This window comes from Hyaena hyaena, unplaced genomic scaffold, assembly GCF_003009895.1.
Source record: "Hyaena hyaena isolate Hyena2069 unplaced genomic scaffold, ASM300989v1 scaffold_1040, whole genome shotgun sequence".
Classification (NCBI taxonomy): Eukaryota; Metazoa; Chordata; class Mammalia; order Carnivora; family Hyaenidae; genus Hyaena; species Hyaena hyaena.
Genome location: NW_024081670.1, coordinates 439,086 through 452,136, shown reverse-complemented (window position 1 = coordinate 452,136; position 13,051 = coordinate 439,086). Strand labels below are relative to the sequence as shown.

Sequence of the window (13,051 nt, the reverse complement as noted above, 5' to 3'; positions counted from 1 at the left end):
ATCTGAATTGATTCCTTTTTTCAAAATTTATGAAGGAAGAAAATAACCTTTTACCATATTTCTTGTTTGTCCTCATAATTCTTTAACCTTTTCAATTATACGTCAATGTTTCAGCCAAGAATGGTGGATGTGTAGAATCCACTTACCTAGAAATGCAGTACGATTTTATGACTCAGAGAGTCCAGTCACTTCCAATATTTGTCCCTGATTAGATTTTCCAAGCTCTTCTTTATTATGTAATGGTCCTTGTGTAATGATCTGTGTAAGATATAGGAAATTGCTAAAGGCCCATTCCCATTATTTCAACTTTTCCATGTTACTGAAGGAATTTTTACATTTATTTGAGTATGTACTCTACCAAGGTAATTGTCAAAATGGCCTTCCTTTTCTCAAGTTTTCAATAATTCCTACTATTGGTACATAGGCAATAGCAACATTTTAATTAAAGTCATACTAATTACACCAGTATGATGCATGTCTGCTACAGAGGCAAGAATAATAGCAGATATTATGAAAGGCAATCAATCACCATTGTAAATAATTCAAATGGTAAAGTTCCAAGTAGAGGAAGCCAATAACCAATATACTACTACCACGGTGTAATCAAGGGAAACTTTTCTAACCAAACAACCACAAAGGTGAAAAATGTATACATGCCAGTAATGTTTTCATAAAAAATTAATTATACCTTGAATATATTTATATATGAAAATATATTTACAATCTTTAGCTCTCAAAATTTGTATTACATCTTTTGCTCTCTTTGCAGCATTTACAAAGAGGACATTTTAAAAATCTCCCTTTTCTTTGTACTCATAAATTATTTTTCCATAGCTTCTTAGTCTTAGTTTATCAGGACAGACTCTGGCCCTATCTGGAGCTTTGTCTACGTGCATTTGGAACTCTGTGAGCAATAGACCTTTCGATGAAGGCCAAATCTAGAGGTAGAGGTTACAGAAACTCAAGATGTAGAGATGTTACCAAAGGTCCTGTGGATTAAGACTGCAATTCCAGTGACTCTAGAAGCAGCTTTTTGAGCTGAAAGGTACTCTTGCAAGTACTAAATCCAGTTCTCTTTTCTTCCTTAATGAGGAGACAGAGACTTGCCCAACTACTGAGTTTGTTACTGACAGTTTAGGACTTTGATGCAGTTCAGGTGATGCCTTCACTAATACTCTTTCCATGACTTACAAACTGAAGCAGTGTTACATATAATGGGTTAGTTATCTGTCTTAACAAGCGTGACTTTCACTGTTAGGGGTAAAAGCTTTTCCAGGTGGCAAGTCTTACCATCAACAACCTTTCACCTTGGAGAGTTCTACGGTTCATATTGTTCTCCATTTTGTCCGCTCATTCTACAGTCCAAAGGGTGGTAACCTGCTGAAGACAGACACTCTACATTTTATATATGTCCTTGACAATCTATGGTGAGTTCCAAAAAGTAAGATTTGAGAACTGCCTCAAGTGTAGACTTTTAAGAAACTTTCCATCTTAAAGTTAATAAAGGAAATCTTGGGTTTCCATGCCCTCATGATCTACAAGTTACAATGAGCCTCTGAAAAAAAATTTTTTCTCCCTGTACCTTACTCATTCTCCACTCTATCTCCCTTTTTTCTTACTATACACTGAATTTCACTTGGGTCTTAACTGTCTTTCATTGAATTTTAAATCCTAGAGGTTGAAAAATATTGAAAAAGAAAATTATAAGATTAAAAATGCTATTTACTTATAACCACTTCTTTCCTTCTTTCTTTTTCTCTCCCATGTAGATGCAACCTTTATATTGCATAGCAGGAAAATAGATTGTCAGGGTTTTCAGTATTATTGTATTACAAATCCAAAGTCCTAATATGGATAAGTAATCATTATCACAGAAAGTGAGTGTATACTGGGACCCTTTGCTTCACCTTCCCCCTTTTACCTAAAATTATAGGTTTCCACAAAGCAATGATAAATATTTAGAGAGAAGATAAAAATAAAATCATTTCACATTCCTTTACTAGTATACATTTCAGTAGACTAAAATTTTGAGACAGTTTCTTTTAAAAGAAAGTATGAATAACTAAATTCAGTGTGCCTCTTTTTGGAGGTACTCAGCAGTTTTATAAAGCAAAAATGTGATTCCCTGCACAACCCGAGTGGTCCTTGTTCAATGGTATTGTTCAGGGATGTCTCAGCATCTTCATATTGACTGTCTACTTTTTGTTTGCCTGGTTTAATAAAAGGTGCACCTTGCCTGCTTTGATTCAGAAACTGTCAACACAATTGGAAAACTCATCAGATTCAGCAAGAACAGAACAGTCTGCTACGTGCCCCAACAGAGCCTTATGTTGATTCTAGGCTGCTAAAAAATTGCAGTGTCGATGACAAGGAACCAGTACGGTCTATTTAGAATAACCAGCCAGGTTTTAGATAATAAATTCTGACAGAATCTAATTCCTTCTACCTCTGCATGGAAATTATTACTGGAGTCATTTCCATATTTTTTCACCTTATTTTAATTTTCTTTTTGCATTTTTAAATAAGGGTTTAACCTTGTATAATTCTTCTCCAAAGGATGACAGCCTACAACTATCATAAACCAAACCGTTACAAAATTCTCTCTAGCTAATCATCACCCCTTCATATCCTAACACAACAAACCTCAATTAGTCTTCTAGACAAAGCACCCCATAAGCTTCTGCTTCTTTGTCAGTCCTCAACTAAGGATTCAGAAAACACCTATAAAACAAAACTACTCACAAAAGACATGTTTATGAAGATAAAGGTTAATATAGGTTTTCTCAAGCTGCCTATATAGTACAGTTTTCATAGATCACATATGTGACAATTGAAGCCCTATTTTTTTACTTCACAAGGCATTTTGCTGGATGCTGGAAACCTATGGGAAAAAGAAACAGTTGCTGCTCTTGAGGGGCTCGGCTCACCCAGCTGAAAGAGCACAAATGTTTTGTGGTAGCCAGAGCAAACGTCTGGATGTAGCCAGAGGTGGGGACTGGAAGCCAGGCTTCTGCAGAATGTCAAATATGGGAGGGATGGGATCACAGCTCTACAGTCAGGATTGCTTTGCATGTGCTGTAGGAGATGATTGGAGAAGGGAAAGGAAGACAAGGAGACCAGTTAGGAGGCTGTTACCAAAATGGGGAAGAAATCATTTGGAAGGAGAATTTAAAATGGAGCAGGTTTGGAATATATGAAGGTAGAATCAGCATGACTTAAGATACTTTTGAGTATCAGGGAAGAGGGATCCTCATGACTCCTTAATCCCTGCCTTGAGTCACGAGAAGAATGGAGGTACCCTTTGTAAAGGACAGGAATCCCAAAGGAGGAATGGGATAGGTTTTGAACAAAATAAGAGTAAGACATCTGTATGACAACCTAATGAAGTTTTGTGTCGTGTAGGCGGCAGACCTGAAACCCTGCAGAGAAAGCTGAGCATGCGCTATGGCTGTGGCAGGCATGCACACATAGTTGAGAGTGCCGCCTGGTGGGCTCAAGAGCGTGAGAGAGGCTCAGGACCACCTTCTGGCGGAATAAGTCAGGGATGTGGCTCAAGAGTCAGGACAAATGTTCTCTACCACTACCGTGATTCAAAGGCTATCAAGATGATCAGTCCATTTTTCAGGGAATTATTAGCCATGCAATACTGACCCAATCTGTTTATCAACTTGAGCTTCAGTTTTCTTGCCTATAAAATATGCATAACCATACTCACATAATATGGTAATTTGAGACATAAATAAAGTGAGCTATGTTAAAACACCTAGTCCAGAGCTAGGCACATAATAAGCTCACAGTACCATATATGTTACTTGAATTTGAAACCAGAAGGCTCATAGGAAATGATGCTCATCAGTGCCCAGTCCCAAAATTGTTTCTTTTCCCATGCCCTCTGTCTTATCCAGTTGACCAAGCCAAAAACCTGTCCTGCCACATCTAATCTTAACCCTATCATGTGTTCCTGTCAAATCAGTCCACTTTTGTACACCATGGCCTCGGCCTCCACTAAGGCCATCCTGATCTCTCTCCTGGATCTGTACAAGACCCCCTCCTGGCATCCTGCCCCTCCCCCACCTCTGGCATACTCTCCACTGCAACCAGAGTGAGCTCTCCAAAGGCAAATCTGGTGTCATTTACTTGCTAAAACCCTAAACCCTTTGCAAAAAGTTGTTTGTAGCATACAAAATCATTCATGATCCAAGAAATATAATTTTTCCTAACCTTTCAGACTCAAATCTCACCATGCCTCTCTTTGAAGACTCTAGTCTAGCTGAACAAATCTACTTTCCTTCCCTGATCAGATCACATCTCCCTTCAGCCTGACCAGTTGACTCTACTGCCTTATACATGTCCTGTAAAATCCAGCTCATCTCCTCTGAGAAGCCTTCCCAAGGCTGGTTTAGGCATTCCTTCCATAAGCTGCCATAACTGCCTGTTCTACTGGTGTTTACTATATTCAAATTTCCCAGTCTTCTTCACTAGAATATAGGTTTCCTAAAGACAGGTATTTTTTACTTATTTGTTACGTCTTATAGACAGTATGCTCAATTGTACTATATGTATATCTTTGGATGAATAAATGTAAAAATCTTTTAGAAAGATGTTGCTGTCTTTTAACCATTTGTGGATCATATTGCTTAATCTTTGGCTCCCTCAAAGCCAGAACTTTTAGGTGTGCAGTCTTAGGCAAGTCAAACCTCTCTATGTTTACATTCCTTATCTGTAAGGTAGGGATAATGAAAGTACCTACCTTGTAGGGTTATTGTGAAGATTATAAGAGTTGATATGTGTAAATCATTTAGAACTGGCACCTGGAAGTATCCAAGAGCTCTCATTTACTATTAGGTGTTATTGTCACTACTGTTACTGTTGTTATTACTATTATCCTATAAGGACCCTTCATGTTTGACACATGTCATGAACCAGGCCTCAACAGATTTCACAAGATCACAAGTTAAAGAATTGAGGAAACTTAAAAGTCAGAGGTCACCAAGAAGAAAAGTCATGAATTCCCGATCCTCCCACTCTCCCAACAGAAAAGCATGCTAGGGCCAGACACAGTCCTGAACTCATATGGATAAAGGTTCCAGATGACGGACCATACTTTCTTGTCACTCTCTCCTTTCATAGGACAATTACGAGAGCAATTTTGTCTAAAGAGAATATGAATGGCCTGCTTGGCACCAAGCAGTGTGGTATTGGGTATTAACTGTTTATGAGAGTTGTCTAGGAGAGTCAACTAAGGACCTTGAAGCCACTGGAAAATAGTAACCTCTCTAGCCAGGAGGAAGAAGCCACCAGTCTTACAGAATGCTGAATCTGAATCCTATCCTTTCCTGGAGAAAAGCTGGCCCTAGTGTCACTGGCTTCTGTCCAAGCAAGCCAGAGGGAGATCATGAGGTCATTTTGGAGAATGCTGCTTCATGCACCAATTTTTATTAATACTTCCTTCAGAGGGGACTTGAAATGCTGTCATATTCATACTCTGAATCCATCTTGGGTAGCTTGAAACTTTGGGTTTTCTAAGAATCTGCTATTTTATCAAAACAAATCCAAAAATTTTTTCTAATAGCTTTGGTTTTGTTCAATAACATTTATTAATGTGTCAGGCACCATACTAAATGATGAGAATGTAAAATCTACAGACATAATTCCTGCTTTCAACTATGTATAGCCTTAGAGGAAAAGCAGATGAATGGTTACAATACAATGTAATAGAAGCGATGATAGAAATGTGTGCAAGACTCAGAAGCATTCAAAAATGACTCTGTTCAACCTGAGATAACATTTTGCAAACTGTGAAGTAAATATGTGTTTGATTTACCCAGAATATAAAATTTGGGATCCAAATAAAAGCACCCAAGTCCAATTGCCAGGTGCCATGACAAAAAGTAACATGGCAATCACTCCTAAAATTGCGTTAGTTGATATAAAATTGGAAAGAAAGATGTTATCATGAGAACTGAAAACATTTCTGAGGAATGGTCAGAGGAAAAGTTTGGAAGCTAAAGGAACTAGATTTATATGCTAGCTCTGCCATCTATGCTGTGTGAATTTAGGCAATTTCCCTAACGTCTCTAAGTCTAAATTTTTTTCATGTAAGAATTAGGATAATATGGGGCACCTGGCTGGCTTAGTCAGTAGAGTGTGTGACTCTTGAGTCAGGATTTTGAGCCCCACATTGGGTGTAGAAATTACTTAAATAAATAAGACTTTAAAAATAATAATAATAGAGATAATAATAACTACTATACTGAATTATTTTAAGCAGTCAATGAAAATGCAAATCACCTAAAGCATGATGAATACTCAATAAAAGCAGCTAATACTTTTTTTTCTCAAAGTGTAGCCTTACTTGTCATCTATTTTATTCTATGCACTTAAAATTAGGTAACTGTGGTCAATCAACAAGACAGCTCTCCTAGGGTAGGATTTTAAAGTCTTTTTATAATGGAATTCTATCCTATTTGTCTTTCTTTCTTTCTTTCTTTCTTTCTTTCTTTCTTTCTTTCTTTCTTTCTTTCTTAAGTTAGTTAGCATACAGTGTAGTCTTGGCCTCAGGAGTAGAACCCAGTGATTGATCTTTTACATATGACACCAGTGCTCTTCCCAAAAAGTGCCCTCCTTAATGCCCATCACCCATTTAACCCACCCCCGACCCTCTAACCTCCATCAACTCTCAGTTTGTTCTCTGTATTTAAGAATCATTTGGTTTGCCTCCCTCTCTGTTTTTATCTTATTCTTTCTTCCCTTCCCCTATCTTCATCTGTAAAGTTTCTCAAATTCCACATGAAACCATATGATATCTGCCTTTCTCTGACTGACTTATTTTGCTTAGCATAATACCTTTCAGTTTCATCCACATTGTTGCAAGATTTCATTCTTTTTCATCACCAAGTAATATTCAAGTGTGTGTGTGTGTGTGTGTGTGTGTGTGTAAATATATCCCATCTTCTTAATCCATTCATCAATTGATGTACATTTGGGCTCTTTCCGTAATTTGGCTATTGTTGATAGTGCTGCTATAAACATTGGGGTGCATGTGCCCCTTCAAATCAGCATTTTCATATCCTTTTCTATCCTATTTTTCTTAGTTACTTTTCAAAACTCTCCACAGTAGTTTTGATATGTGCAAGCATTTTTACACACATCCTATTTTATACTAAAATGTGTTGCAAAATATCTTAAAACCCAAGCCTAGTCAGTAGCAAAAATAATCAGAAAACAGTTTAAAAAAAAAAAGTCCTGTTCAATAGTGGGATAAAATGAATACAAAAACAATATTATTCTGATGGGTTAAAATGTTCTGGTCACAAAGACACTGATGGAGTTATGAGAAATCCCCTATTACAAAAAAGCTGACGCTTGGCAGCTAAGAAATTCTGGAAGGCATATTATTTCTCCTTTTTTACAAACTGCCTCTAGCATAAATTATGTATATTTCAGAGTCCTGTCCAATAGTGTCCATCAAAAAAGAAATTAAGATATATTTTTACAAATTCAAGAAATCATGTAGCTATTGCTATAGTAAAGAGAGGTCTTTTGTTAAAAGTATTAGCACTTGCATTTTTGTATTTCTATGTTGATGAAGAAGAGGGATGAGGTTGAATTGTGCCTGTCTTTATCTATCAGTCTGTTCCTCAGTTTCCCACCTCAAAAATGAGGAACGAACCCTTTTCTTTGTCTTTCTTCCAGAGATGATATGAGAATAAAGGGTCACACGAATCCTTTGAACACTTCATAAAAAAAATAAGCTGTATAAATTCAGAGTCAATTATATGATATTATTAGGAAATTCTCAGGTGTGCTGTATCTGAAATAGATGACAATCCTGCTTTATCTTCAAGGAGATTTCCTAAGGGAAAAAAACTTTCTATCATCATGTTAATCTTAATTTTGACTTCTTCTAGAGATTCCTTTCACTAGAGCCACACTGTAAAGTAGCCATTAGCCACATGTGGCTACTTAAATAATTTTAATTAATTAAAATGAACTAAAACACACAATTCAGTTCCTCAGTATTATTAGCCACATTTCAAGTACTCAACAGGTACATGTGACTACTTGCTGTCATGTTGGACAGATCTCTGTCATCACAAAAAGTTCAACTGAACAGTGCTGCCCCCAAGGATACTCAGGCTGAGTGACCCTAATACTCTGTGGCCTGAAGATAGCCATTGATAGGATTTTAAGGATTGAATGGCCCTACAAGTTCTGAAGGACTTCATAATCACATCAGTGTCAGACTAGGGAAAGCCAGAAGTAAGCAGCCAGAAGTAAGCAAAGAGAAATTAAATAGGCAATTAAGAAAAAGAAGGAATGCTAGCCAGCAAAAGAATACACACAGACATTATTATAAAAGGATAAAAAATGACTCAGGAGTTCAGTGCTTTAGCAGAGGTATAATTTTACTTAAAACATTTGCCACAGGTGGTTTGCACAAAATGCATCAATCTAATGCTGACTTTCTGATGTCCTAATTGGGTTTTGAGACATCCCAGCTAAATCACACATGAACTATTTCTCAAAATTGTGATGAAGCTTAACCTCCCTTCTGAATGCCCCTGATGTTTAAAAACATATTTTCCTCAAAGAGTTCTCAGCAGATATTAATGTAAATACTTGCAACTTGTGTATTTTTTGTTTGTTTGGGCTGCTTGTACTCACAAGTCATTTTCATGTTTACCAAAATTTTGGCCTCTACTTGCTGTATAAAAAGGAATTATAATTTAGCATATATTCTGTTATTTGTTCCAAAATGTAAGAGACTAACCTATGTATGTTTGCATTTAGGTCATTCTGTCCATTGAAGAAGGTTATAGACTTCCGGCTCCCATGGGCTGTCCAGCATCTCTACACCAGATGATGCTCCATTGCTGGCAGAAGGAGAGAAACCACAGACCAAAATTTACTGACATTGTCAGCTTCCTTGACAAACTGATCCGCAATCCCAGTGCCCTTCACACCCTGGTGGAGGACATCCTTGTGTAAGATGCATCGTGTTGATTTTCCCCCCTCAACAATCATTTCCTTCAGGCTATAGACAAGACTAAGAGGTAGAGGGGAGAAAGTTCACTGTGATAACTGTCTAGTTGATGACCTTTAAGAACATTTTATACAAACCATATTTTATTTATCAGCTGAAAAAGCAATTTATTAACATTGTTAAAGGGATTTTTTTCTAAAGAAAACAGGTTCTCCTTTTGTACTCCCCATACCTAATCTTAATGAATTACTTTCTTTATATACATATATATTTTTTTAACCTGTGGTTATCTTTGATATTTGCATATCTTTTCTTTATTTACTGATCCTTCCTTGCCTCTGTAAGTAGAATTGGTGTGTATCCACAGCCTCTTTAATTTTCTTGTCCATTCTATGTTCTGTCCTCTCTTTGAAATGGCAAGCAAGACAGGGGCAATTTGTGAATCAGCCAGGAGTGAGGATGTTTCCTGCTGTTAGGATCACACCCAAATGTTGTTACTTTCCATTCCTAAAACCAGAAAAAGACAGATGACAAGACAAGAAAGTGAAGGTGCTCATATACCATTTTATAAAAGTCAGTAGAGTTGAAAGGATCTACTCTCTCTAAAAAGCAATTATAAGAAGGGGGGAGTGTAGACAAAAAGAAACACTACTCTCTATGTCCGAAAAGATTACATTAAAAATATTATCAAATTGAGAATATGTGTCTTTATTTAGGCCAGATTGGACTTAGAAATATCAAAAGTATTTCCAAAGCTCACTTTCCTAATTCAGGGGACAGTCAACAGGATATACAGATGTTCAACTTTAGGTCACAGGTTCAAGTCAGTGCAGGTTTTTAGTGATAATAAGGCCAAAGGCTCTTCAAGGACTACTTAAAGCAGGCCTCAGTTCACAGCAGAGCACACAAGAGTTCACTTCTAAATCACTAATTGGCAGCCTCAGTAAAGTGAAGCCAAGCATGAAATAGCTAGAGATTAAACTATTACTCTAGCCCATCTTCCCTAAAGTAGTCCAACAGAGGAAGCAGTAAAGGGCAGCGGAGGAGGAGGAGAACTGAGGATTTTATCATAAAATGGCAGTCACTGAAGAATTTTAAGCAAAAGAATGGCATGATCACATTTACATTTCTGCAAGATCACCCTACAGTTGGTTAAACTGGGTGCAAAACAAGGAACAAGACTGGAAACAGAGACAGATGTTTATAGAAACTCAAGCTAGAAAAGATTAGGGCCTGACTTGTGAAATGGGAATAAGTTTGGGGTCAGGAGATAAGAGAATGGATTTATTATCAGGCAAGGAAAAAAATGTGTCTTGGTCACCGATTGAATTTGGAGGGAGGAGGAGAGAAAGAATCAAGGATTCTGTCAAAGTTACTTTCTTAGACAAGCTGGCTGATAGTATTACCACTAAGAGAGAGAGGAAGAAGGATAAGGTTTCAGAATAGAAATTAGACCATTTCAAGAAAGCTGAATTGAAGGTGCCTATGGGGCATGTGGGTGGAGATGTCCAATAGGCAATTATATGTGTAGGTTGAAACTCAGGTGGACAGATCTGGGCCGAAGATTTGAAGATCATCAACATAGAAACTATATGAAGATTCATGAATAGTTAAGATGACCCATGCAGACTATAAAATATGCAAATTAACACAGGGAGAGAGTGAAACACCAAGATTTAAGAAATAAGCTGAAAGAACGTACCCAGAGGAGACTGAGAAAGAAGAACCAGATAGGTAATAATGAAAGCAGGGAAAGAGCAGTATCATAGAAGCTAAAAAAAAAAAAGGGGGGGGTGGGGGGTGGGGGAGAGAGTTTTCAAGGACTGTAATGTCCCAAGTCTTCACAAAGCTTCAGTAAGATAAAAAGTGACGTGGGCCCATTGAATTTAGCAACAGAGCAGTCAGGTATTTATGTGCAGCCTTAGCAAGAGCATTGGAATAAAGTTGTGTAAGACAGGCTGCAATGGAGCAGGAGTAAATATGAGGTCAGAGAGAAGAGCAATACAAAGCACTAAGAAGCCTGTCTGTGAAGGGAAAGAGATGTAGTTAGAGAAAATGTTTCTTGGTTTTTGTTTTTTATATGTTTTATTGAAGCGATGGGCATGCATTGACATTAAAGAGAAAGCGCTAACAGAAAGAGATCATGCAGTGAGTGTGCACTAATGGGAAAGAACTTTGGTTATCTCTAAACTGAACTCATTTAATCTGGGCCTCTCATTGTGGTATAGGGTTAACGGACCCCACAGCCAGTGCCCATCAACAGAGCTCTCTAACTGTTCTATGGCTGTGGAAGCAGACAGGTAAGAACCTTCTTTTTGAAGAAAAGTAGATAAAACCATTTCTTCCCTGCTTTTTCAATCTTATGAATGTTTACCATATTTAGAAAATAATGATGAAGACTCTAAAATGAGAAAATGCCAAAATGTCAAAATGCTCCTGAGGTAAAGTCAACATAAGGCCTTGTGTCTTAGGGCCAGAAATTTATGGTTTAACAGGATGTGCAGTATCCTGTGGACAGGCCAGCCAATGGCCATCTGCTACCACATGGGCAAGGGTTGCATACTTTATATAAAGTTGGGGGTTTCATTCAATTTCAAAGTCTAATCTCTAGGTGACCAAATGAAGTTTTTTGTGACTGATTTGCTATCCTTGTTTCTGACAAAGATAGATGTGCTAGTGTTTACTGCTTTTAATGTACTTTTGTTTGAGGGGTGCCTGGCTGGCTCGGTTGGTTAAACATCCAACTTCGACTCAGGTCATGATTTCACAGTTAGTGAGTTTGAGACCCGCCTCCGGCCCTTTGCTGACAACTGGGAGCCTGGAGCCTTATACACACACACACACACACACACACACACACACACACACACACACACACACTTCTGTTTGAAAAACAAAAGGAACCAGGGTTCTAAGGGTACTATGCCCTAAACCATTATCACCTTTCTTATTTTCACAGCAGCCCAAGCAGGTTACCCTTTTCTACCCCTTCACCTCCAATGCCACCCATCCACCCTGTCCTTGATCTCAGAGAGCTGAGACTGTTTAAGGAGAAGAGAAGTGGTATGAAAGATAGCAATGTTAGCTGAAGAACACATGGTTTGTTTTATGAACTGCCCCATTCATCCCCTGAGTCCCAAAGCCCTGTCATCTGTCTCCAAGTGATGTTGGTTTAAAGAAACATGACAGAGAGTAGAATTTCATCTTTCCTCCCATTTATCTCTCAAACAAGTAAAGGAGTTTAAGTGTCTAATCCACAGCAACTCTGACTAAACCCTTCTGTACTCTATTAAACACTCAAGTATTCCCAGACTCCCAGGTTTCTCCCACACTTTTATACTGACATAACTCTCACATCCACTAGGGTCCCTATGGTTTTTATTCCACTCTAATTGCTTTTTTTCTCAAGAATTCACCTGAGAAGATTTTATCCTTTCTTTTGACAGAATAGTAAGAGGGGAAGAAATTAAAGGCAACAAAGGGGGATGAGGAAAGCTGTGAAACCCACAGCTCAATAATTTTATACCAGCATATCAGAAATTTTGTAAATCTTATATCTGTTTTTTTCCTCTCAAAAGACAGAGCACCCAATAGAAAAAATGTTGGTCAGAGAAAGGTTTCATTGGAGCAGCTCTTCTAAATAATGCTGATATTCTCATGCCTGGCACACTCTCATAGGGATATTCAGAGCTCTACAATTCTGAACATTCTTACTTTCTCTCTTCCTCAAATATGTGGATATATAAGTGAACATAGCAATATTATAGAAGTATAACTTTAGTTCATAGCAGCACTCTCAACAATAGCCAAAACATGGAAAGAGCCTAAGTGTCCATCAACGGACAAATGGATCAAGAAGATGTGGTTTATCTATACCATGGAATACTACATGGCAATGAGAAACAATGAAATCTGGCCATGTGTAGCAACATGGATAGACGTTGAGGGTGTTATGCTGAGCGAAATAAGTCAGGCAGAGAAGGACAAATATCATACGTTTGCACGTGTAGGAGGATTAGGAGGAACTTAACTGAGGACCATGGGGGAGAAGAAGGGGGGAAATGG

The 13,051-nt window shown here is 37.8% G+C and overlaps 1 protein-coding gene across 1 annotated transcript in view; it reads left to right on the top strand.

Moving 5' to 3' along the window:
- EPHA6 (EPH receptor A6) overlaps positions 1-13,051 on the top strand; it is a gene marked incomplete at its 5' end in the record, with an annotated part of 201,122 nt that overhangs the window by 177,923 nt on the left and 10,148 nt on the right. The window contains 2 exons of the mRNA XM_039221986.1: positions 8,794-8,987; positions 11,215-11,286. Coding sequence (XP_039077917.1) covers positions 8,794-8,987; positions 11,215-11,286 — 266 coding nt within the window. The remainder of the gene's footprint in view (positions 1-8,793; positions 8,988-11,214; positions 11,287-13,051) is intronic.